The sequence below is a fragment of the Heptranchias perlo genome, chromosome 18 (assembly GCF_035084215.1).
Source record: "Heptranchias perlo isolate sHepPer1 chromosome 18, sHepPer1.hap1, whole genome shotgun sequence".
In the NCBI taxonomy this organism is placed as follows: Eukaryota; Metazoa; Chordata; class Chondrichthyes; order Hexanchiformes; family Hexanchidae; genus Heptranchias; species Heptranchias perlo.
The window spans coordinates 10961217-10989022 of record NC_090342.1 but is presented as its reverse complement, the minus strand read 5'-3'; the positions used below and the strand labels follow the sequence as shown (position 1 = coordinate 10989022).

The 27806-nt window shown below is 40.7% G+C and overlaps 1 protein-coding gene across 13 annotated transcripts in view; it reads left to right on the top strand.

The window, feature by feature from the left end:
• The first annotated feature begins 239 nt into the window (after positions 1 to 239).
• Positions 240 to 27806, top strand: part of LOC137334591 (ubiquitin carboxyl-terminal hydrolase 15-like) — a 102566-nt gene continuing 74999 nt past the window's right edge. For 11 of the 13 annotated variants that reach the window (XM_067999384.1, XM_067999382.1, XM_067999380.1 and 8 more), the window contains exons 1-3: positions 240 to 337; positions 15118 to 15245; positions 19243 to 19373. In XM_067999384.1, the coding sequence (XP_067855485.1) occupies positions 249 to 337; positions 15118 to 15245; positions 19243 to 19373 (348 nt within the window). In that variant the 5' untranslated portion in view covers positions 240 to 248. Of the gene's footprint in view, positions 338 to 14164; positions 14314 to 15117; positions 15246 to 18528; positions 18584 to 19242; positions 19374 to 27806 lie in introns of those variants that run through there. The other 2 variants (XM_067999383.1, XM_067999385.1) reach the window with 2 other exon arrangements.

The following is a 27806-nucleotide window of genomic DNA, read 5'->3' as shown; positions in this document are numbered from 1 at the left end:
GCCTCCCCCCCCCCAAAAAAAAAACTTTCTCGAAATTTCCGGGTATGGAATGCACACCTGAGAAGGGGCGATGTCAGAGGCTGCACTCCCAGCCCGGCGCCTGGGAGGTTGCACGATTCCTCCGCCGGGCGGGCGGGCGGTCGGGTGCCGGTGTGGCCACAGGGGCTGCTCATGTCCTCTTCGCTGCGCTCGTTGGTGCGGCCGAGTGACGCAGGGTCCCGGCATGCCCCGCACTGTTGCTGCCGAACATGGCGGAGGGCGGAGTGGCCGAGCTGGAGACGCAGCGCGCCGACACCGCGGCGCTCATGAAAACGCCGCTCAAGAAGGGGGACACCTGGTGAGGAGGGCGGCGGCGGCGGGTGGGGGAGCAGGCGGCGGGGTTGGGAAGAGAGGGTTACCTCACAGGGCAGAGACCGGCCGGCCTGCCTGCTCGCTCGGGCACTAGGCCGGGGAGCGGTTAGTCAGCGCCTGCCACAGAGAGAGAGAGAGAGAGAAAGCGCGACACGGATGGACGGGGAAACGGAGCGACCGCACCCGTATTTGAAAGGGCCGCCGCCGCCGCCGATGGTTGTTGTCGGTGGCCCGGTTGTCGCACTTGGGCCGAGGCTGGAAGCAAAAATCTTTAGGGACAAATGTCACCCCCCCCCCGAGACTCGAACGCTGGCAGAGGGCGAGCGGTGAGGCCGGGAGGTCGGTATCGCTTGTTATTGGCGATCAGAGGATGTGTTCTCGGTTGTCCCATTTCAAGGTGAAGAGCTTTAAAGGATCAGTTTAGTGGCTGGGCAGCATTATGGAAGTGACTTTGAGAAGTGCCACTCTTATCACCAATTTCTCACTTGCATTTATATAACGCCTTTCACACCCTCACGACATATCCCAAAGTGTTTTACAACCATTAACTACTGTTGAAGTGAAGTCACTGTTAAAATGTAGGAAACACTGAACCAATTTGTGCACAGCAAGGTCCCACTAACAGCAATGAGATAAATAACCAGTTACTCTGTTATTGGTGATGTTGGTTGAGAGATGAATGCTGGCCAGAATACCAGGAGAACTCCCTACCCCTTCACGTAGTTGCATGGGATCTTTTACCCACAGCTGAGAGGACAGACAGGGCCTCGTTTTAACGCCTCACCAAAAGATAGCACCTCCGACAGCCAAGCGATCCCTCAGCATTGCACAGAAGTGTCAGCCTAGATTGTGTTCAAGTCTCTAGAATGGGGGTTAAATCCATGACCTTTTGACTCGGGTGAGAGTGCTACCACTGAGCCAAGGCTGACGTTTTCAATTCGAGCCATAGCTGGCAGTTTGATGTGATGCACGTGAGACTAACTGACAAAGTTACAGGTTTATTTTCTAGATAGTTTGTTGTATTCATCATATCACTGTGCTGGCCCTGACCTGTCTGTTTAGTATCCCGATAATGTCCCAGCAATAGTGTCACTGGGCTTATTTAGCATATTGGCACTGATGTGCTCCCTGCCATTTTAGCATATTGGAACGAAGAAAAAGGCACATTGAAGCCAAAGTTCTTTTAATGTTGAGCAATACGCTTCTTGTGCAACAGTCTTCACCTCACATTGTTTCCACCTGCACCTTGGTCATAGAGCCAATAATGCTGTTTCCAGACACAGCCCAGGTTGGAAGGGTAGAATCTGTAATCCTGTTGCTGCAGAGGGAAAGGGGCAATCAGAGTTCGAGTGGACATATGAAAATTTGACATACTCACTAAAACAGTTTTCATTTCACAAGTGCCATCCATGTATAGGAAGCTGTGTCAAAGTGCTTTTACATTGAAGGGAAAAAAGTCCTTAGATGCCAAGCAGGAAAAAAAAGGGGGAAACTGAGAGGGTTGGGGCTGAAGGAATGGTCAAAGAACAGGGTTTGAAGGTTTTTGAAAGTAGGTGGAGAGATCTAGGGTGGGTGCCTTAGAAACAGCACCATGGCGGGTGAAAATGCTGTCACCAATGGTGCAAAGGTGGGTGTGGTTGGTGACATGAAGTAACCCAGTGTCAAAGGAGATGGGCATGTAAGGATAGAGAAGATTGCTCATGTAGAGTTGGGTGGTGCCATTGGGTGTGATGGCTGTTTGGAACATTTTACAAATGACGATGCCAGCAGAGATGTTTTGAATGAGTTGTAATTTGTGAAGGGACTGCCAGGAAAGCATTGGAGAAATTGAATCTTGACTAGGATCTCTGGCATCAGGGGAGTGGTAGGGGTGGAACAGTGATTTTTTTTGGTAACTGTGATTTTAGTAACAATGCCAATGTGGGGGTGGAAGCTCTGCTCAGTTTTAAGCACTACGCCAGAGGTCCACAATCCCCTTTGTTAGCTTGATATGGCAGCCAGGAGGTTATTGTGCTTTTCTGAAATTGTAATGGAAAAGAAAAGCCTACACTGTGGATCAGTGGAAATTTCATACGTCCACCGTTATACTTTACTGAAATCCCCATGACAACACTGAATAAACTTCAATTCTTTTCTGGATAATCTTGCAATACAGTTGACTCCTGTTAGTTCAAAGTTGGTTTTTGCTTGGAAAAAGAAAATTGAATTGTCCAGTAGTTCAAATTAAGCAGTTTGAATAAGATTGCACAGGAGGTGTTAATCCGCCTGGAATGGAGTAGACTGTAATTACATTGCATTCATTAAGCCTTTCCTACAAATATTCTCATGCAGTAGTAATGCAGCGTATGGCGATTCAGTGTTGACATTAGAGAGCTGTTGACAAAGAAACCTTGAATGATACAGAAATGTAAAGTTTGCAGTATCTATTAAAAAAAACATGGTTGCAAATCTGTAACCTAATAATGCTATAAATTGCACTAATTGTACTTGGTTTGAACCACTTGCTTGGATTATTTCCTTGTAAGATTCTAAGGCTTCCAGTGCCTTCTACAATCTCTTCATTCTCTATATAATACTACTTTGTAACTTGGAAAATCAACTTTTATACCCTCCTGTGTCCATATTCTACAATAATACAGCCTTTCAGACTTGGTTCAATATTATTTCAGCACTATTAATAATTGACATGGTTTTAATTTTTAAACTAGTATATGTGTGTATTAGAAGACTGAGTACTGAGGCTATAATTCAATATTGGGAGTTCAGATGATGCCTGTAGATCAGTTGAGCTTTGAGCATCTGACCCCCTTAATTAAAAGTCTTAATGCGCCTAGCTGTCAATATTGTATTCATTTATGATAGTGAGTTTCAGTGAACTGAATATATTTTCATAAGTGACATTTCTTATTAAAGTCAATAGTATTATTTAAAGAGTGTGTCATGGCCAGCTAGATTGTAAACATTTATACCTGAGTTTGACCATAACAAGCTCGTGATTTTTTTTTGTTACTTGTTGGTTATCCACTCAGCCTCGCTTTGGAAATATTTATTGGATTGATAGCTAACTGCGGCCTATTCTCTTCATATCTTGGCTGTGTTGTTTAGCTGTTGAGACACTGCCAAAGGAATATGGTTTTAGCAGTCTTATGTTGTTTTCCATTCATGGATGTCCGAGATTATGTCTAGGAATTCAACTCTGAAGAATTAATTGAATGCAAAAAAATGGGTACAACAGAGCAAATGTTGCCATGACAGCATTTGTGCCACCAATGTTGTACAATATGGTATAATGTTGTGACATGGTGTGTAATGAATTTATACATACCTGATCAGTTACCAGTGATGCTGCCATTATTATAAAATGTTCAGGTTACACAAACAGAAAATATGGCTGGAATCTGGTATATATTGATAATTATATGATTTATATCAATTAGTGTTAATTGTATTCAGGCGGTGGGTATCAATTGGGGACTCTTGTATCTTTTTTATAGGAGAGCTTAGCTAAGGTGTGGTGTGTGTGTAAGAGGGATCTTTGTGAATAAAGGCTTGGAAACAACTAAAGACCAGGCTCTAGTATTCTATCCTTCACCACATGGCTATCCAATTTTAACATATATATGTGCAGTGATGATTCTGGATTCACAAGACACTTGTAACCATTGCTTGAGTGATGGCTAGGCTTAGTTAATAGCACTCTGACATCTGAGTCAGAAGCTCTTGGGTTCAAGCTCCGCTCTCTCCCTTCAGCACAAAATCTAGGCTAACGGTTCAATGTAGTATAGAGAGATTGATACATTGTCGGGGGTGCTATCCTTTGGATGAGATGTTAAATTGAGGCCCTGTTTATCCAGTCTGATGATTCAGATGAACGTTAAAGATCCCGTGGCATTGTTTGAAGAAGAGCTAGGAACTGCCTTCATGACTCAGCCAATAGCCCCATCTCCCTCAACGCCACCAAAGATGGATTAACTGGTCATTCATTTAATTCATGGGATCTTTGTGCAAACAAAACTGCCATATTCACCTTTAATAGTTACTTCAAAGTAATCTATTGGTCTGTGAAGTATTTGGGAAGTTTTTGAGAGATGTGATAAAGTGCTTTATAAATGCAATTTTTTAAAAATCCAGTTAGGTCCCATTATGAATATAATTGTTCTAAGTAACACTTGAAACATAATTCATTGAAAGAAGCGTTTTTATTATGTCATTCAAGATTCCACAATTTATTGAATTATGAGTTTCTCTGGAGCATTCTGGTTATCCACAGTAACATGGTTAAACATTGAATTAGAAATGATGGCCTTATTGTTAAATGCTTGTCTATTGACTAAAGCATTTGACTGTCAGATTAGTTTCATTTATAATGTGATAAGTGGAAAGCTGTATTTTTTTAAAAATTTGTTCATGGGATGTGGGCGTCGTTGGCGAGGCCAGCATTTATTGCCCATCCCTACTTGCCCTTGAGAAGGTGATGGTGAGCCGCCGCCTTCAAAGCGCTGCAGTCCGTGTGGTGAAGGTTCTCCAACAGTGCTGTTAGGAAGGGAGTTCCAGGATTTTGACCCAGCGACGATTAAGGAACGGCGATATATTTCCAAGTCGGGATGGTGTGTGACTTGGAGGGGAACGTGCAGGTGATGGTGTTCCCATGTGGCTGCTGCTCTTGTCCTTCTAGGTGGTAGAGGTCGCGGGTTTGGGAGGTGCTGTTGAAGAAGCCTTGGCGAGTTGCTGCAGTGCATCCTGTGGATGGTACACACTGCAGCCACAGTGCGCCAGTGATGAAGGGAGTGAATGTTTAGGGTGGTGGATGGGGTGCCAATCAAGCGGGCTGCTTTGTCCTGGATGGTGTCGAGCTTCTTGAGTGTTGTTGGAGCTGCACTCATCCAGGCAAGTGGAGGGTATTCCATCACACTCCTGACTTGTGCCTTGTAGATGGTGGAAAGGCTTTGGGGAGTCAGGAGGTGAGTCACTCACCGCAGAATACTCAGCCTCTGACCTGCTCTTGTAGCCACAGTATTTATGTGGGTAGTCCAGTTAAGTTTCTGGTCAATGGTGACCCCCAGGATGTTGATGGTGGGGGATTCGGCGATGGTAATGCTGTTGAATGTCAAGGGGAGGTGGTTAGACTCTCTCTTGTTGGAGATGGTCATTGCCTAGCACTTGTCTGGCATGAATGTTACTTGCCACTTATCAGCCCAAGCCTGGATGTTGTCCAGGTCTTGCTGCATGCGGGCTCGCACTGCTTCATTATTTGAGGGGTTGTGAATGAAACTGAACACTGTGCAATCATCAGCAAACATCCCCATTTCTGACCTTAAGATGGAGGGAAGGTCATTGATGAAGCAGCTGAAGATGGTTGGGTCTAGGACACTGCCCTGAGGAACTCCTGCAGCAATGTCCTGGGGCTGAGATGATTGGCCTCCAATAACCACTGCCATCTTCCTTTGTGCTAGGTATGACTCTAGCCACTGGATAATTTTCCCCCTGATTCCCATTGACTTCAATTTTACTAGGGCTCCTTGGTGCCACACTCGGTCAAATGCTGCCTTGATGTCAAGGGCAGTCACTCTCGCCTCACCTGAATAAGTGCCGCTTGATAGCACTGTCGACGACTTTGCTGATGATTGAGAGTAGACTGATGGCGGTAATTGGCCGGATTGGATTTGTCCTGCTTTTTGTGGGCAGGACATACCTGGGCAATTTTCCACATTGTCGGGTAGATGCCAGTACTGTAGCTGTACTGGAACAGCTTGGCTAGAGGCGTGGCTAGTTCTGGAGCACAAGTCTTCAGCACTACTGCTGGGATGTTGTCGGGGCCCATAGCCTTTGTTGTATCCAGTGCACTCAGCTGTTTCTTGATATCACGTGGAGTGAATCGAATTGGCTGAAGACTGGCTTCTGTGATGGTCGGGATATCTGGAGGAGGTTGAGATGGATCATCCACTCAGCACTTCTGGCTGGAGATGGTTGCAAACGCTTCAGCCTTGTCTTTGCACTCACGTGCTGGACTCCGCCATCATTGAGGATGGGGATGTTTACAGAGCCTCCTCCTCCCGTTAGTTGTTTAATTGTCCACCACCATTCACGACTGGATGTGGCAGGACTGCAGAGCTTTGATCTGATCCGTTGGTTGTGGAATCGTTTAGCTCTGTTTATAGCATGTTGCTTCTGCTGTTTAGCATGCATGTAGTCCTGAGTTATAGCTTCACCAGGTTGACATCTCATTTTTAGGTTTGCCTGGTGCTGCTCCTGCCATGCTCTTCTACACTCCTCATTGAACCAGGGTTGATCCCCTGACTTGTTGGTAATGGTAGAGTGAGGAATATGCCGGGCCATGAGGTTACAGATTGTGCTGGAATACAATTCTGTTGCTGCTGCTGGTGGCCCACAGTGCCTCATGGATGCCCAGTTTTGAGCTGCTAGATCTGTTCTGAATCTATCCCATTTAGCACGTTGGTAGTGCCACACAACACGTTGGATGGTGTCCCACGAAGACAGGACTTCATCTTCACGAGGACTGTGCGGTGGTCACTCCTACCGATACTCCTACAGATGCATTTGCAACAGGTAGATTGGTGAGGACGAGGTCAAGTAAGTTTTTCCCTCGTGTTGGTTCGCTCACCACCTGCCGCAGGCCCAGTCTAGCAGCTATGTCCTTCAGGGCTCGGTCAGTAGTGGTGCTACCGAGCCATTCTTGGTGATGGACGTTGAAGTCCCCACCCAGAGTACATTCTGTGCTCTTGCTACCCTCAGTGCTTCCTCCAAGTGGTGTTCAACATGGAGGAGGACTGATTCATCAACTGAGGGAGGGCGGTAGGTGGTAATCAGCAGGAGGTTTCCTTGCCCATGTTTGATCTGATGCCATGAGATTTCATGGGGTCCAGAGTCAATGTTGAGGACTCCCAGGGTCACTCCCTCCTGACTGTATATCACTGTACCACCACCTCTGGTGGGTCTGTCCTGCCGGTGGGACAGGACATACCCAGGGATGGTGATGGATGAGCCTGGGAGGTTGGCTGAAAGGTATGATTCTGGGAGTGAGGCTGTCAGGCTGTTGCTTGACTAGTCTGTGGGACAGCTCTCTCAATTTTGGCACAAGTCTGCAGATGTTAATAAGGAGGACTTTGCAGGGTCCACTGGGCTTGGTTTGCCTTTGTCGTGTCTGGTGCCTAGTGGTCCGTCCGGTTTTATTCTTATGACTTTTTTTAAGTGAGATTTTACAACTGAATGGCTTGCTCGGCCATTTCAGAGGGCAATTAAGAATCAACCACATTGCTGTGGGTCTGGAGTTACATATAGGCCAAGGACGGCAGGTTTCCGTCCCTAAAGGACATGGGTTTTTACGACAATCCGGTAGTTTCGTGGCCACCATTACTGATGCTTGTATTTTAATTCCAGATTTTATTTAATTAATTGAATTTAAATTCCCCAGCTGCCATGGCGGGATTTGAACTCATGACTCCGGATTACTAGTCCAGTAACATAACCACTATGCTACCGTACCTGTATACAGTATGTTTTGTGTTTAGTTTTCTATATGACTAGAAATACTTATTGTAGAAAGTAAGAGGATATAAACCAAATGGTACCTGATCTGTTCACTGTTTTTACATTCTATGACGTGTGGTTTAACTGCTCTGCACTAAAGTTTAGGGTGAGAGGGAACCCATTCACTCAGCCAAAATTGTTTAGAAGATCTTCACTGATTCCAATGTTGCTTGTTTATGTCACAGTATTATTTGCATCTCAAGTGCCCTCTAATAATGTTGGTATGGTTACTCATCCACATTTAACTTGCAGGTAAATGTGACCTGCAGTGATTTTGTTTGTATTAGTGCTCTTTGAGGTGGTGATATGAGAAAATATTAGCAGTTCTCAATATTGAGTTCTAGGAGCCTCACATGTTGGAGTTATAAATGAGCTTGTGCATTGTCATGGTAATTGTCCTCATCTTGCCCTCAATAACTATATATTTTAACTGTGGGCTTTGAGAATAAGGCCAGTGGGCCTGAAGATATTCAGAGAAGCATTGCACTACCAATAATAGATGCAAACTTGGTAAGGTTGTGCATAGCCACTCTATTGTACACAATCTTTCCGCTCACTGTCTTATTTGTCAATGCGAGATTGCTGTATTGCTGCTAGATTTTATGCTGTTGAATTTTATTTGGAATCTGTTTCACCGTGATCCCATAACAGATTAGAATTAGAGAACACATTTGCTTCTTTGTTCAGAACTAGATTATAACTATGATTCGCAGAACTACTATTAGCCACAACAGCAGCCAGGCAAGTGTAGAGAAGGGTACAAAGGGAAATAGATGGATGTTACAGTATTTGCAGTGTAGCAAAGAAATTAACCCAAGTTTACCCCACCATTCAAGCTATGCCTAAACTTGTTACAAGCAGTTGTACTTTCAAGTAAGTTACTTCCAAATGAAGGCCGAGGCCATGAGTTACAGTGGACGTGATGGAATTGTGCTGGTAGGTTACTGATATACTTCACCATCATTGAAGAATTGGTGTTTTGACTGAGGTTGTGCTGTCACTTTTGTGCAGACCGCTTACTTTTGTATCTGATATTTATGCAGTCATGTAGATTTGATTGGAAAGAGAGCTGACTTAGGCAGTAAATTCTAAGTGCAAAATGAAGAACAACTAAGTCATCAAGAAATTGAAGCAATGCCACTATAATATTGATTGTGAATCCCATCAATCAAAATAAATCTGAGTTACAAGAACATTTTAGTGGCATAGTGGCAAAGTTTACTGTATCTGTTCATAGGTCCAAATCTACAAATGTTTCATTTTCATATTGCATGTTTTGCATTAATACTACTTTATGGCAACTTTTACCCCATTTCTAGAATCTCCCTGTGCATATGGAAATGAGAGGACGAGCAGTCAGCCAGTTCTCAGCCTCTGCCCGTGTTACTCTATAGCCAGTTTTAAGTTGTGCAGGGGTGATTAATCTTTGATGTTACCTTCCTTGCCTGTGGTTAATCATCTAACTTCTGCTTGGTGCCTCCCGATATAATGCAACTGAGATAAGGAATTTGCATCCTACCAGGCCTTCGTTTTGAGCTTCAGTGTGCTGTGTATTCTGGCTCTATCCCCATTTAATATCATTTTAAAGTCAATCACTTTAAAAGGATTCTGATCGACTTCATTGTTTTTTGTTCTCTTTTGAATATTCTTGTTTAGAGGGTGAGTCTTAATATATATAGGTCATTAGCTCTGAGTGCACTGGATCACAAAGTAAATAAGGATGAGTGTGACCATTTGGCTAACTTTAGTTAATCCATTCAGAAAGACCCTGTCGACTTCCCCCCCCCCCCCCATTGCATCATCCAACTGTTTGGGAAATAATTCCAGGATTTTCACCTCCACTGCTCCTACTTAGAAGTCTGTTCCATGTATTGATCACTCTCTGTGTGACGACAAACACCCTGACAGTCCTAAATTTGAGTTTACCTAGTTTCAACCTCTGTCCACTTGTCCTACTCTGACAATTTGGTTTCAAGTAATTTTCTGGTGCTACCTTTTCCATATCGTTTATTGTTTTATATACAATATAGTGCTAATATAGAGCACTGTATAGTTTGAGCATGATTTTCTCTGACTAAATATATGATGAAAATTGATTGATTTAGTTCTGGGAAATGCAGTGGAGCAAATAAGTGAGTGAGAAGAAAAAGCAAACTTGCATTTGTATACAATTTATTCTTGACAATTCAGAGCCTTTTTTACACACAAAAATTGAAATTTGCTATATAGTGAATTAAGCAACCTAAATAACACAGCAAAATGGGAATTTAGTGCTAAAAAGGCCAGGCTCATGTTATTTTTCTGAGGTTTCTGCATTCTTCCACTGAATTTACAGCAGACAAGTGGGAGAAACCCCACAGAAATTCCACCCCCCATCAAGCAATCTTGAATTAACAGGAGCAGATTGTAGTGTATTTTACATCCTTAGAATGGTCCAAAGCACTTCATAGTCAATTAAATGTTTCTGAAGTGTGGTTAGTCATGTAGGCAAACACAGCAGCCAATTTGTGCACAGCAAGGTTCCACAAACAGCAAATGTGATAAATGACCAGTTAACCTGTTTAGGTGATTTTGGTTGAGGGATAAATGTCGACCAGGACACTTGCTGTTCAGGTCGTGCCTCTTATGTCCATCTAAACAGGCAGAAAAATTCTTGGTTTAACACCTCATCCAAATGATAACACCTCTGACAATGCAGCACTCCCTTAGTACTGCACTGAAATATTAGCCGAGATAATGCGCTCAAGCCCATGGCCACTGACACAGAAGTGAGAGAGGTGACGCTAAGCAGGAGAAAATTAGGAAGTAGTGACCACAGCATAGCTAGTTTTGGAGTAAAAACTGAAAAAAGTTAATGTGTCAAAGAAAAAAGACAAAGTTCAGTGAAGTAAGAAGAGATCTGGCCCAAGTTAACTTAGTGGTAAAATGAGCAAACAGGACAGTGGGGAGTCTTCAGGTATATGAGAGGTAGTGTATCTATTTGGTGAAAAGGGGATGCATCGAATAATAGAAGTTTGTGGATAAGTAGAGAGATCAAAGCTAAACTGAAACTTATAAGGGCTGCGGATGATGAAAGTAGTGCTAACAATATTGAAGAAAATCAGGACTAATATAGAAAGTGTGGGGAAATGAAAAAGGAGATTAGAAGCGGCAAAAGGGAGTGTGAAAAAGGCTAGCTAATTGTATGAAAGGAAACGGCAAGGACTTTTATAAGTGCAAGGGAATAGTTGAACGGAGGGTAGGGCCACTCATGAAGATGGAAATCTAGTTGTGGAAAATGATATGGCAGAGATATTGCATAAGTATTTTGCATCAGTTTTTACAAATGCTGGTAGGATTAGGTAAATAGGTGTACTTGAGAAGGCCGTGGAACAATGATTAGAAATTACTTTAGAAAAGGAAGGTCACCAGGCCCTGAGGTTACACACTATAAACTGTTGAAAGAAATCAGAAGGCTCTGATTTTAAAAATTTCCATTCCTCCTTAGATATGGAAATTGTGGCAGGGGACTGGAGGCCAGTGTAACTCCTCTGTTCAAGAAGGGGGAGGAGAATAAATTGGGTAACTATTGATCTAATAGTTTGTGGGTAAACTTTTAGAATTTATATAATTCGAAATAAAGTTAATGAACATTTAGAAATTTTTGGGTTAATCAAGGCCAGCCAGCACAGACTTATTAAGGGCAAATCGTGTTTGACAAATTAATTGGATTTTTTTTCAAGAAGTGACTGTCTAGATAAAGAATGCATTTGATGTGATGTATGTGGATTTTCAGAAGACATTCAATAAGGTATTTCACAACAAGCTTGTTACAAAAGTTCAGGGTTATGGTTGAAGAGGAAATATAGCAGCATCGATACAAAGGTGGTTAACAGACAGGAAGCAAAGAGTTTGAGTAAATGGGTGTTGCTTGAATTGGAGAAGGGTTGGAAATGGTGTACTACAAGGGCCAGTGCAAGGTGCACTTTTGATCTCAGTATTTGTTTATATAGAATATGATTATGATTTGCACTTGGGTATGAGGAGCACAAGCTTGAAATTTGCTGAAGACTCAAATGTAAGGGTTTTGGCAAACAGATCTATAAAAGACTTCAGGAGGATGCAGATGGAATGTAATGTGCATAGGTGTGAGGTAATGCATTTTGGAAGGAAAATGAGGAATGGGAGTACACACTCAATGAAAAGATACTGAAAGGTTTGGGTAAATAGAAACTTCGTGGGCTTCAAATACACAATTCCCTGGAAATGTGAGTGCAGGTAAAAGCCGTCTTTTAAATGGTGCATAGAATGCAAGAGTAAAGAGGTAATGGTAAATTTGTATAAGGAAATAGTTGTGCCACAATTCGAGTACTGTGTGCAGTTTGGGCACCCCATTATATAAGATATTAAAGCCATAGAGAGCATACAGCATAGATGGGAAACTATAACAACTAGCACCTTTAACGTAGATAAAAGTCCTGCGGCACTTCACTAAGGCGTATGGGGGGAAAAAATGGACACCAAGCCAAAGGAGGAGATATTAGGAAGGGTGGTCAAAAGTTTGGAAAGCTTGGTCAAAGAGGGTCTTAAAGGAGGAGGTGGAGCGGTTTAAGAATAGTTATAAGGAGAGACGAGTTATGTAGATTATTTACACTGGAGCAGAAAAGGCTAGGTGACTATTTTGTAAAGGTTTTAAAATTATGAAGTCTTGATGAGGTAAATAGTGAGACTGTTTCCTCTGGCTGGGAAGTTGATGGATCATCAATTTAAAGTCATATTGAGAATGAGGAGAGAGGTTAGAAATTTCTGTTTCTTTTAAGGGAAAAGTGGATAAATATTTGAAACAGAGGATAATAAGACCACGGGGAAATAGGGCAGTGGAATTAATTTTAGATTGCTCCAGCAAAGGAACCAGTGCAGTGCAGACACAGTGGGCCGAATGGCCTACTGTGCAGTAAACTCCTATGCTTTTGATTTTGACTGTATGTTCACTCGGATTTCCGATATTCTCAGTGCTTGCAGTTTTAAATACAGATATATTCAGCAAAGTGTTTATTAGCTTTGTAACTGACTTTTAACAATCCTAGTGGTCTTTGAAAGTTGTAAGCTGAGGCTGCACTCTTCCTGTCAGTTGAAAGTTGCATACAGAATAATTTGTGTTGGCAATTTATAAAAGTTTTTTTTTTAAATTCTGGCAGCTCTCAAATGCCTTTTGATATATTCATGTCTCTGGGGTACTGTGGCATTTCTTAATTTTGAATCTTGCTTCCAGAAGAGATTGTAATGGATAAGATGCTTGTTTATTGGTTTAATTATGGTTTGGATGTGCTTGAATATATAGATCATTTAATTATCAAAAGTAATGTGGTATAAATGGTTGCACTGTAACTTTTTTTAACCTGTTAAATATTTTCACATTGAAATTTATTATGGTAATTTCTAAAAGTACTTTTCTCTCGCAGGTAAAATGATTTTTCTTTGAAGCCCAAATACAGCTATGTTCCCATGTTCAAGAATCCATTTTCCTAATATTGGTTATCAAGTTGAAAAATTACTCACTGTTCTTGCCAAGCCTTAAATTTTTGTTTAGATATCTGTTCAGTTCAAACTGCCAACCAGCGTCAAAGGTCTCTTTACGTTCGTTGCATTTTTATTTCTCGAGGCAGTGGAGTTGATGCCAATCTGACCCGAACTGCACCTGGCCTTGTTGGCATGTACACACTGGTGTGACAACCAAATAGGGAGAGAAACAAACAAGGGAGGGCAAATTCGAGATGTAAAAACAGTGAAGGAAAATTAGGGTGACATTGGCAGGTGAACTGATTCAAAACAGGGTTAAGAGAATCTACTGTGCTCCACATCCTTTATAGATAGATGAGCTTTCAGAACATAAGCCTTTTTCTTGGTTGGACTGAATCTAGGTCTTGAGTTGATGGAGGGATTGCAGTGTTGAGCAGACTTTCTTCTACTTTATTGCCCTGGATAACCAGAAGCATTGTAATCTTGTCCAACTAAGGAGAACTACATTTCCTGGACATTGTATGTAGCTCACTCAGGTGTTTGGACAAAGGTGAGGTGGGAAGTGGAATTGAAGAGATGACATTTTTTGCCTTTCTTGTTCAGAGCTGTGCCCAGAAACTCCCTGTACCTCACTTCTTATGACAGGATCGTTGCAACTATGTATTCCTACTTCTTTTGTAAGGAAACTTTGTTTAGTTGTACTTGAATTTAAAAAAAGTTAAAATTCAGTAAATTCCATAGCTTTTTTTGGTTGTTCCCAAAACAGGAAGTGATGCAAAAGAACTTCCTGGGCACAGCTGCGAAGAAGAAAGGCAAAATGGCATCTCCTTGTGTTCATAACCTAAGTGAACTATCTACAATATCTGATACCAACAAATTTGCTCAATTGAACACGAACAAAAATGAAATGTAACGGTAAGTAGCTTTTCAGCATGCCCTAATGGAACTTGTTTCCTACTTTTGCATCTAATGAAAGCATCATTGTTCAAAGAACAGGTGCAGTATGTCATCTGTTGGACATACAAAGAAAGAGCATACTTTGCTCAACAGTATATCAACTTAAGAGCTAATGCTTCAGTTTACCACACTATGCCTGTGGTAGTGAGGTACAGATCATCACAGCTACCTGACTTGAACTTTTCCAGAGGTAAAATTATATTTTTTCCCCACTACTTTTCCTCCTCACCTGAAGCTGACTCATGCTGGGAATAGGAGAGTGGCTCTCCGATGCCTTGTTTAACTCACCATATGAGTTGATTGTAGCCAGTCTGTTTGACCGTTGGTCATCTTAACCAAGCCTGTTTTTTTTTCTGTCGCTCATGTATACTTTTCAGCATTAGGGCAGCAGGAGCCTTGGCTGATTTCCCCCCCCCCAACCTCTGCACCTTTTTAGTCAGGGCCACTGAGACCAGGTAACTCTATACAGAAGAGAGAGAGAATTTGGGACCTCCCTAATCTGTATGGCTTACTGCCACACTAGTTGATGCATTTACACACTAAGTCATCTGAGGATTCCAAATGATAGTTTTCTATTGCACCCTGCTGGGTTGTATCTGCTGGTATGTTTTTTATTTGTTTAATGGGTATTTGATGGTTAACGTGAGCTGTTTTTATTCTCTATGCAGTCCATTTTGTAAAACTGTTTTTCTTTTCAATTTTCTGATCAATGGCATCAAATAATTCTTGCCATTTTTAACATGATTCTCATTACCATCACAGGTACCTGGTGGATAGCCGCTGGTTTAAACAGTGGAAGAAATATGTTGGTTTTGATAGCTGGGACAAATACCAAATGGGAGACCAAAATGTATATCCTGGCCCCGTGGACAACTCTGGGCTCCTGAAAGGTTTGGCCACTTGCTTTATTTTTTTTAGATGCAAAACCTTCTGGCAGTATTACTTTGCTAATGACCCTGTTCTGTAACTTTAACAGTACAGTAAAAGGATGCTCGCAGTAGTTCTGTTAACCATTCTGTCATCTTGGCATATGGAGATATTCAGGAGGACTACACACACTTAGAATCATAGAATGGTTACAGCACAGAAGGAGGCCATTCGGCCCGTCGAGACTGTGCCAGACTACTTTACGCTTCTTCTGTACAAATTCTGTGCAGTTAGTCCCTCCAGAAATCATTTAAAGACTTCACAAATGTATTTTGCCTTTTATCCACATTAAACATAAAAAATAAAATATCACTTATCAAGCTGACCCTAAAAAATTGATCTGTGCCCCCATGATTTGTACAATTCGTAGCCTGCACAGAGCTCCTCCTTGAATCATATGTCCTGCCCTTATAATGACCATACCACCCGAACAAGATTGTTCTCAGTTTTTGACAATCTTTCATGTATCAGTTTCCAGATTTCAAAATGATTCCCTATCTATTTTTATCCAAAATTGGCAGACTTGACAACCTATATGAATTCCTGAAATCTCTTGATTTTTATGAGTCTATGGAGATAGAGTCTGGTGTGGTCTGTTGCATTTTGACTCAAGTGCACGTTTTCAAAAAAAAATTAACTATATAACCATTGTTAAACAGTAGATTTTACTCAGAAATTCTAGCACTTTTGTAATAACTGGATTTAACTTTTTAAAAATGTTATTTGGAAAATTCCAGGAAACCACATAAGTAAAATAAAACTAAAAGTGGACTCCGTATGAGATGCTTGTTGAGTTCTGCTTTCTATTTGCTGGGCTTCACTTATTGGTAGCACCTTTCTGCAGCTAATGGAAAGTAGCTGGTCAGGTAGACTGAAAAGCATTCTGATCAGTTCAATATATATGTAATCTTATTTAATGTTTTGGTGGAGTTAATTGGATCCTTTGCTCTTATTCTACCAATAGCATTCTGCACTGGTTAAGAAGTATGAATGTTTAGTTAGAACTGTAGTGTATATAAGTGTGTTATTCCACTGTTAAAGGTGCAACACCTGAAAACCTGTCAACTCAAATCATGAAACGCAGAACCACCTTAAAGTCACATTGAATCAGTCACAAAAGCCAGCCATTTGTCACTCCAAGATACCTGCGCTTGTATAGAAAAAGTACTAAAACTGAATTGGCTTCCACTCCCCAAACTCTACCTTTAAACTTTGTACAGAATCATTAGCTGGCATGTTGAGACAATACTACACATCCAGAGTGAAGCTTCAATGGTTTATAATATTGTCTCAACCCCTTAATATGTTACTGCCTTATATTGCTCCAGCCTGTTTGTTATACTGTAATAGTTGCTTTCTTGCTCTATTACAATTGAAGCTATAATTTTGTTGCTAATTTCCTGCTTCATATGAAATTGTTTACATTTTTATGAGAGCAGAGACTTTGTAACACATTGCCAAGCAAAATTCATGTTAGAAGTAATTAATGAAGATAAAAGTATTTGCAGATTTTGACCGATCATGTATCGCATAAACCGCTTGTGGATTGCATAAATTTTTTAATTTCCTCCAAAAATATTGAAGAATACCTTCTGTTTTAAGGCTGTGCTGCACCTTAATGTTTAACCTTTTTTTTGAAAGAAAAAAAGAAACTTAAAATTTTGCCTAGCAGTGTTCATTAACATTTCTGCCCATTGCAAGAGGAATGCCTCAAATTATTGTATTGGCCCGTTTGAGAGGTTAGCAACCATTCTCTGCTGGAATTCCTAACCCATGTTACAAAGTTTAGATTTATTATAAGTAAACCTGTCAATCATAGCAACGAACAACTGTGTTTGATGAGCTGGAAGCTTCACTTAAGATCAGAAAATTATTTTGTTTTAAATGCACAAAATTTATGTTGTCAGACACTACACAAACTATGAAATATATTTTTGCTTCAAAAGGTGACGTAACCCCTAGTTTACCAATTGTTCTAGGGAAGTTTTCAGGCACCAGTGGCCAATCGTTGCTTTTGTTGGGGTGAATTTGGATTGTCACTCAGGATCTGAGTCCGTAAGTTGAGGATCAGGGTTTGAGTCAGGAACTTCAATACCCAGGAAAGAGCTCTGTGCACGCATGGCTGTGGGAATGTACAGAGCTTCTCTTTCACAATAAATTTTAAACATGTAGACAGTGTGGGCAGCACATCGGCACATATAAAAGAAAAAAAAAGACTTGCATTTATATAGTGCCTTTCATGACCTCAGACTGTCCCAAATTACTTTACAGCCAATGAAGTACTTTTTTTTGAAGTGTAGTCACTTGTAATGTAGGAACCGCAGCAGCCAATTTGTGCGCAGCAAGGTCCCACAAGCAGCAATGGGATAATGACCAGATAATCTGTTTTAATGATGTGGCTGAGGGATAAATATTGGCCATTCGAAATAGTACCATGGGATCTTTTGCATCCATCTGAGAGGGCAGACATGGCCTCAGTTTAACTTAGTCTCATTTGAAAGATGGCACCTTGGATAGTGCAGCACTCCCTCAGTTACGCACTGGAGCATCAGCCTAGATTTTGTGCTCAGGTCTCTGGAGTGGGACTTGAACCCACAGCCTTCTGACACAGAGAGTGTTACCTACTGAGCTACAATTGACACTTTATAAATGTATAAGCATTTAAATTAGTTGCAGGTTGGTTTATAAAGTACCCAGGAGATCAAAGGGACCCTGCTAACAATTTTTATACCAAGTTTGACAGTACACTGGAGTTCCACTTCTTGCAGTTTCAAACCATACTGGTATAAAACTACTCTTTCCAAGGAGAGCCTCGCTGCTTCTCTTAGAGCCAAGTCAGATCCTGCTTTCAGATTTGTACTGCAACTTTACCATCAGTATGAAGTAGAAACTGCTAAAGATGTAATGTAAGTACATCCTAAGTTTTCAGCTCATTGATGCTGAAACAAACATGGGAATTAAGCTACTCAGATGTCAAGAATGGGTTTATTACTGTAATAATTTTGTACAATTAAAATAGTATTTTTTCAGAAACTTCTCGATGTGTAATTTCCCCCAATTTATCTTTGAGTTCCCTTTTTTCTCTCTCCTATTTTTATTTCAATATGATTTTATTTATATCAAAAATAATATTCTAATATTTTGTTCCTGCAGAAAACAGTTTAAGAAATGCTTTTTTTGCCTGTTTTCCTTTTGCTTCCTGGGGGCTTTTCGAAGGTAGAAGCAACATTGGAAAATATTGTGAAGATTGACAAAATCAATTTTTGATGCAATTTTCTTGTATCAAGTGGAAATTTGCTAGGTAAATTATTTTGTATGCAGCACAGTTGTGATAAAATCAATCTTTGATGCTTGGCTGCTCATTCTAGGAACACTTGAGAAGTGAAATAATGATTCCTTCATATTTTTCAAATGCCATAATGCAATCGAGTGTACAGCAGGGCTAGAAATACACCCATTTCCGAGGTAGTCCAGGGCATTGCAGGATGGCTTACGGAGAGAGGAGTAGGCCTGGAGTTGAAGAAATCTTTAGGACAGTAGAAGGTAGTGATTTGATTCACGTATATTTTTAATTTTTCACGTTTGATATAAATTGTATTTAGAGGAAGAGTATAGTAAGATTGGTGGAAAAAGCTACATTACCGATGAAAGAAATTACAAAACTTGGAAGATGTGCTCAGAAGCACTGAAGTAAGCGTTTGTTTTTGATTTTAAATTTGCAAATTTACCAGGATACAAAGAGAATGCTTTACATCATACAGATATATCAAAAATTGTCCCACAATTAGAGAGACACCGGGTGCAAAACTTTATGTAAAGATGATAAAGTAGCAGCCAAATCTAGTTTTTATATTTGTTGATGATTTTATGACATCGGGCAAGGTTTGAATTTATCTGAAGTCAACTTTACTTTGTTTCCAGTGTTGTCTGAAATTTGTCTTTTGCATTTGTTCCACACAGATGGTGATTCACAGTCTCTAAAGGAGCACCTCATAGATGAGCTGGATTATATACTGGTACCCACGGAAGGTTGGAATAAGCTGGTCAGCTGGTATGGATTGACGGAGAGCCAAGAACCAATTGCACGAAAGGTACCCAGTCTGTTGCAATACAGATGTGTGCAATGTTGGAAGCCAAAATGTAGGCTCATAGACTGTCTAATATGCTTAAATGTGGTATTATTTAAGTTGTCATATATGTTTGGTCATGTAGGTAAATGAACATTGGGTTTCCCTGTTTTTCAGAAGAATTGGATTAAAATGTTACGTTCAGTTTATAGATAGTAATTGCATTCATATAATTAGAATCCTTCAATATTTTTAACCCTTAAAGCGCTCTAGAAAAGTTTCTTTGTAGATGCTGCTGGGCTCCTGGATCTGTTAATGAGAAGTTTATGGGCCCTCTTCCTGGTTTTGACACAACCAGTTTAATCTTCAGAGAGTCTGGTCTTTCTGTTGGCTGCAAAAAGGCCTTCAGAATTGTTTCCAGCCTCTTCCAAACTAGATGCTGGGAGCCAAAAGAATGCAGAAAACTGGCAAGTAGAAGCTTTTTAAGCAGAATTTTTTTAGGAAAGATTAGATTTGGTACAAAATAAACTCTTCAAATGTTCTCACATGATGTATATCAAGCTAGATATAATACTGCCTTGGAACTCCAGAAGGAAGGATATCACCAACTGATAGAAAGTGGTTTTGGCTCTGCTTAAAGTGATATTATGCTGTCAGTTATTCAGATTTATTTTTCCTGTAAAGTAACCTACAGCAATTTTACTTCATATTTTGTTTCCCCCTTCCTGCGTACAGTTTGTAACACAGTTTGACGTTTTCATTCCGTTGAAATGCACTTACTGGATCTGACTAGATTTTCCTGCTCTCTCCGTTGAATGGGTCTTTATATGACTTTTGTTCTCTGCAGTGAATTACATTTTCTGCACGCAGGTGATATGGCGCCCAACTGCTGTTCCTGCACTTAATATCCTAAAGCTATTTTGAAGCCCCAGTCCAACGCTGACTGTCAAATGACTAATATATTGCATTGGGTGATGTTCTATTGCTAATTCCCTTGCAATTTGAGCACCTGCTGTCTTGCAAATTTGGCCCTTTGATGCATCTGATCACAAAGCACATCGCCAGTTCCGTGAATGAGTTACAGTTACTTGCGTCCAATGTTGTTAGTACTATACCTTGCATTTTGGCATGGCTTCCATTTGTATTGAATTTGTTGAAAGAAGAAATGAACGTGCGTTTATAACGCTCCTTTCACATCAGGGCATCCCAAAGTGCTTTACAATGAATTAATTACTTTTGAAGTATAGTTACTGCCATTTTGTAGGCAAACACAGCAGTCAGTTTGCAGAAATAAGATGAATGACAATTTAATCTCTTCTTGGTGTTGGTAGAGCACAAGTGTTGGCCAGGATACTGGGATAACTCCCCTGCTCTTCAAATAGTGCCATGGGATCTTTTACATCCACCAGAGAGGGCAAACGAGGCCTTGATTTGATGTCTCATCAGAAAGACAGCACCTCTGACAGTGCAGTACTCCTTCAGTACTGCACTGAAGTGTCAGCCTAGATTGTGTTCAAATCTCTGGAGTGGGTCTTGAATCCATATCCTTCCGACTCAGGCACAAATGCTACCACTCAGCCTGAGCTGACACATCCATTTTTGCAGATGTACTTTGAAGAGGAAGCGGTACTGAATACTGTCTTTACATACAAAATGTGACTTGCTATATGAAAAGGGTGGGGAAAAACCCATCTGACCCATCACACCTGCCCCTTCCAGACATCGAGAAAGTGCACACACCATTAACCCATCCCCTAACTGCACAAAATACTCCTGAGCCCCATCCCTCCTTAAAAAAAAAACGTAGTGTCTTCTACATACTATGAATTATACTCTTCTGTATTCTGTATAGAGCTGTCTTTTGAGATCTGTGTTCTTTTTTATTTGTTCATGGGATGTGGGTGTTGCTGGCAAGGCCTGCATTTATTGCACATCCCTAAGCTTCTCCAAGACAAATGGTAATAGTCATAGAGTTATACAGCACGGATAGAGGCCCTTCGGCCCATCGTGTCAATAGAACTGGATTGGCTTCATTAATTTTAATAGGAGTGGATGCTTGAAACTGCGCTGGAAAAACTGCTGCTGGCCAAGTACTGTTTTATATTATTCCACGGGATTAGTCAACCACTTGCATCATAGCTCCAGTATCTCAGCACCAGGCACTGCCAGGAGCATGACTAGTTCAATACAAAATGTAGGGCACCATCAGCAGTGAAATGTTCTCACACTATGTTGTCAGTACTGGGAAGAGCCAAGAGATCATTCAGAGTAGTGCCTGGTTTCATTGATTTTGAGATTAATGCCAAACACCTTTTGTAGTGACCAGAGGGGAACCTAGATATGTCGTAACTCATAAGTTTGGGCTTTGGCGTTGATATTTCGTCAGTGGACCTGGAGTCACTTTTAAAATTTGGTTCCTTCAGGTCCATTTTCAGAACCAATCTTCCTGCAGTGATCATGTACTGCAATAGCTGAGATTGTAGGCCATTGCCAGAGGAGAAAGAAATGGTGAGCTTTCAATGGTTCTTGAGCTCTTCCATTTTTTTGTACTAGCCAGTTAATAGACACAGTTTCCCTTTAGAATATTAGCATTATCTACATATTGCAAGTTGCTGATTCTGAGTTGTCTAACAAGCGCAACAGAAGCATGAGAAGTTACCCCTATTGGGGTGAAAAACCTTGGCATCCAAGCAAGTTGTGAGGAAGGAGCGTCTTCGTCAATGGTACACTTCAACTGAAGGTCGTCTGTCATCAAATGTATTGGAGAGGATTTGTCACAGATCTTTGATCTGTTGTCCTAACCTCTTGGCTCCAACAAGTTAACGTTTGTTCCACTGGTGGAGGACCTACTTCATAATGGCTACATGGGAATAGCAGTCAAGTATAGACACCCTGGACTCAGGAACAGTATCTTCTAGTCAAGACATCTTGGTTTAGTTCATGCTACGCTGCAATATTTGCATCTTTCTGCAGATACGCAAAACAAGTTGACAATCCCTTTTAGTTGTTTTAGGAAGCATGTGGAAATGAACCTTCGACTCTCTTTGGCATGACTCCTGATGGACATAGCTAATATTGCTAAAGAAGAAAGAAAGAACGAACGTGTATTTATATGGAAGCTTTCATGACCTCAGGACATTACAGCCAATGAATTATTTTTGAAGTGTAGTCACTGTTGTAATGCAGGGAAACACATCAGCCAATTTACGCACAGCAAGGTCTCACAAACAGCAATGGGATAATGACCACATAATTTGTTTTAAGTGATGTTGGTTGAGGGCTAAATATTGACCATGACACCGGAAGAGCTCCCCTGCTCTTCAAATAGTGACATGGGATCTTTTATGACCACCTGAGAGTGCAGACCGGGCCTCAGTTTAATGTCACACTGAAAGATGGCACCTCTGACAGTTCCTGATGTACTGCACTGAAATGTCAGCCTAGCTTTTGTGTTCAAGTCTCTGGAGTAGGACATGAACCCACATCCTCATGACTCAGAGGCAAGAGTGCTACCACTGAACCAAGGCTGATACCATAAATAGGGTTCGGTAAGGTGGTCAAATGCCCTTAGGCCAAGACTCAATAGCAAGAGAGCTGGAAGAAGTTGTAGTATAAACCACCCATCCAGCAGTGGCATCACCCGTGTAACCTCCTTCCTGTATTGTAGGAGAGCAGAGGAAGGACTATTCACAACATTGTGTGAAACAATGGAAATGAAACAACTCCCATTTTTTGTATCTATTCAGAGTCCAGATGGCATTTTGGTAGTATTGCAGCACTTTCAGATCATTACTGAAAGCAAATCAGTGTTCTTTGGACATACACCAGCAAACTGGCCAGGCTCAAAGTAGCAAGGGGGCATTCCGTCCTGAGCCCTTTGCTTAGATATGCTTCAGGTTTGCCCTTGGTACTGAAATCTTTTCAGGAGTAAATAATATTAGTGCCTGGTGTTTGAAGAAGAAGCTACCAGGTGTTTGCCACAGGGACGACAGTGTGTGGGCACTGGTGGTTTCTTGTTCTCCTTTCCCACTTAAACCCAAAATTCTTCAAAAGATTCCAGTAGAGGAAGCTCAAGCAACTCTCACAATGCTCTATTGCCTTTGGAACCCTCAGCATCCCAACATCTGACGAAACCCCCTCTAGTGTTTTACTTTGGACCAAATTTCCTGTCACCAATTTTTTGAACAGATTATCCTGCACAGGGTAAACACTCACCTATTTTACCTTACGCGCACAGGCTTTTTTGGACGAAAGAGTGGAGTAAGCCCATCTGAAAGGGAGAGTTGTATAGAAATTTGTGTATGTTAAAACATCAAAAGGACAGCACCCATTGATCGCTGTCTTCCTTCTCCACTAGTTCTTAATGCTGAAGCATGATGAGAAGTGATCTCAAATGAAAAGGATTCAATGGATTGATAATTGCTACTTTGAAATTAATATACCATAATTTAGTTATCCAATATACTTTTAAATGATTGAAGTAGCTAATTTTATTTTCAGAAAATTAGTGTTTATGTTGCCGTACCTAATATGTATCATTAATGTCAATAACCTATATCACTGGTAAACTCACTCCTGTAGAGGAGTTGGCTGCCCAAAGTCCTAGTCATGACTCTTCATACCATTGATATAATGGGAGGGAAGTGGCTGTTTAAACAACTGCAAACAAATTATGAAATGGGGTAACAGAAATATACATATTTCTGATCATTGGACTAAATCTGGATTCCCCACTGCTTGTTAAAATTTAAAATATCCTTGCTTTATGTTGCAGATTCCTAACAGTCGATGAGTGAAAGATGTTCAGTTTACCAATAGTTCCTTTTGTGCGGCAGTATTGGTTATGCTGGTGATATGGTTGCTTTGAAATTGAATTTTAGTTTTTTTTCCGTTTTGTACGTTGAGGATAAAGGATGGCATTGGTGGGAAATAGACAATTCTTTGCACTCAATTGAAAATGTCAACTTCAAGGTTACTTACAGCTTAAGTCAGATACAAGATGAAGTCTACCTAGCATTACATTGCAATTCCCCTCCACCTGTGCGTGCCTGCCAATACACAAAATATACCACTATGGTCGGTGCTTTTTTTGCTTATGGTTTCTCATTTGGGTTGGCGAACAGAAACCAATTATAATGTAGCCAACTGTTTTGAAACCATCCTAACTAGTTCCATTCCTGCCATAGATGTGGGCATAGTGACAGTTAACTCTCAAGGTTTTAAAGTTATTTATAAACTGTTCTTATTGTTTGGGTCAGAAATGTTTGAATTATTACCTTCAGCTCTACATGGGACATTGTGTATATCTTTTGACACATTTACGTGGCATCAACATAAACTGGGAAGATGTGATTGATTGATTGAGAGAGAGAGAGAGAGAGAGAGACACACACACACACACACACACACAAGAGGAAACTTCGGTCTTGCTCTTCCTGTAACTTAAGGAAAATGAGGTAGAACTGTTGGTGTAAGCAAACAAGAACTTCCAGAAATTCCATCCGTGGAATTAATTTTTCCAGAATTGTAACATTGAATACATTCAAAATTTATTTTGCAAGGAACATTTTTATGAATAGTTTTTCCCTTTGTGATATGGCTAACTTTAAATAAATGCTCTGCTGGGGATACCACAATAGGGCTGAGGACTGTAATAGCAGTAATACTTGCAATTGAAGGGACCCCGTCATGTATTGAGTGACTCACCGGATGACAGCTTCTGTTTTATTAGCGGAAACTACTTACTAGGCTTGCAAAATTACCCTTTCGCAAGTAAAATGTTACATACACTTGTGTTTTCTGAAATCTTATGCAATTCTAAGCTTCAGAATTATATATTTTTTTATACATACTGTTATTAAGGCATTTTTCTACATTAGCAATTGATTCAAAAGGAGTACAGATTCATTAAGAAATATATATTTGTTGGGTATGACATTTCCAAATAATCAATTTCAAGTTACCTCATCGTAGATTAAGTTACTTTGTGAAGGCCATTTTGCTCAATCCTCATGAGAGGAGGGTTACTTTGACCAAAACAATAAAAATTACAGTTTTAAAAGTGCATTTCATATATGGCATTTCAATAAAAGTTGATCTCTTTCCCGTGGCACGGTACATGGAAATTCAGACCTAGTGTACTCTTCAGGTGAAGCAGCATTAGATGATGGGGTAAATTTGACCCAAGCGCACAGATCTAATTCCATCCCCCATTTTAAAGTCATACATTCTGTCCCTATTTTTATATTTCCATTATAAACAACCTTGTCATACCGCCGTTACGCCATCTCACCAATAGTGGCAAAGCAATGTGACTAGTTTACTTTTGGCAAAGCAATGTGACTAGTTTACTTTTGGCAAAGCAATGTGACTAGTTTACTTTTGGCAAAGCAATGTGACTAGTTTACTTTTGGCAAAGCAATGTGACTAGTTTACTTTTGGCAAAGCAATGTGACTAGTTTACTTTTGGCAAAGCAATGTGACAAGTTTACTTTGACAGTTTCCATTATGAGAATGGGCATAGGAATTTATAACGAAGGGTTGATGGGAAATGCATACAGATGTAAATTTTTTAAAATATTGCAGATGGTGATTTCAAGGCTGTTACCTAATCTTAGTTTGCATAACATCTAAACTTGTTTCACTGGCATTGTACAAGTTCATATGAACGCTTTGTAATTTTCCCCCCTCTCACACGAAACTGTAATAATGTGCTAATTTTGTATATTAAAATTGTGGCATGAAGATTTTGGAGCATGTGTATCAGCTTTCTATGGCTAGCTGATGCTATAGAACTTGTAAGTCAGTAGCTTTCAGAGCTATTATCATGCTGGTGCCTATCTAGTTTTCATAATTTGCCCCATCCATGATTCAGCACTGCGTATTCAGTCTTCTGAGGATACTCTCATGGTCAGCTCTCACTCACCTATTGGCACGAGTTTTAACGTCCCCTTAATGCTTCCACAAGTCTCCCCAGAACAAAGGCTGCTGTTAGCATCTGGTGGACTTGTGGAAATATCATGGGGACATGAAAACTTGAGCACTTCTGTCCTGACTCCCAATTTCAAGATGGAGAATTTAAGTTGAAAAGAAAAGGTAAATCCAGTAATAAAATAATCCAGATAGTTTTGTATGAGTACAGTATAGAATCATAGGTTACAGCACAGAAGGAGGCCATTCAGCCCATCGAGTCCTCACCGGCTCTACAATCCAGCTAGTCCCACTCCCCGTAGCCCTGCAAATTGAGAAGAAATTGAGTCTGCATCTGTGGACGAGCTTTTATACTGTCTCCAGATTTTACAGAATTCAGTTTCAAAATTATATTTTCTTTTGTTTGCTTGTTTAATGTGTTTGGGTTGATGAGATTAACCTAGCTACAACTTCTAAGATTATGCGATAGGCGCTATGAGGGCAGATTGGTGCATTTTAAATATTTTGTGATCCATTTTGATTGGCTAACATGTTCTGTTAACACAGGGCCAAGTATCTTTAAATGTCATTGCAGTTCATTTTGATCCTTGACACACCTCAAGATAGGTCGGTCATCCAACCAATAGGAAATTGTAGACAGGGTCCTACAAAAACTTTTACACTCTCCATTCTTCCTCCGTGGAGTAAAAGCCTTGCCCACAGATCTATCCTCAGTTCTTTTTCTCTCATCAGTGACAACTGGGTCACAGCTGTCACTCTTCGTATCTTTCCTTAAGATGCTGACCCATGCTGAGGTAAATTTCCACACTTTTTGGCAGCCCTCTGGTACCTCAGTCAAATGGCCTTCCTTGAGGTGTAAAGCCAGACAGCGAGTATTGGCAGACTGTGCATTTGTGGGTGGGAGGAGAGGGCATCACAGCCTAGACCTATCCTGTCCTCACTTGATGTACACATTTTCCACTGGGGCCACTTTTTAAAGATCATGAACTTAACAAGTGGCTGATTTTGACACCCCATGCCCTCCACCGATTTTTTTTTTTCCACTCTTGATCTCGCTGTTTCTTGTTCTTTCACCCTTATGTGTGCTCTCCCTCTCCCCGCACTCTTAGTTTTAACTTAGATCATCCCTCATACCTTCTAAGAATGTATACATCAGGCCAGAAATGTCTGGCTAGTAGAATTACTGTGTCTGTAATTACGAAGATAAGAGCAGTCATGTATTTTAAAAGTTAACTCTAAAGTAATGTCTTCTATTTGATAGGTTTTTTTTATGGCTTGGTTAACCTTGTGAGCCGTAAAGGTGAAGGAGTGTCCATGTGCCTGCAAGCAGGAGATAAATGCATTTGCTGACTGAGTGCAATAGAATACTCTGATTTTACTTCTAATGGCTTCAATCAATGTGGACTCTTTTTAAAATTGCCTTAATAACTAGTAAAGTTCCAGGTCTCACGCAGCTTTGAAACATTATAGCTACAGAAGAAATCATTTGCAATGCAGTTGTTTTCTTATTTAGTGCACATTCATATG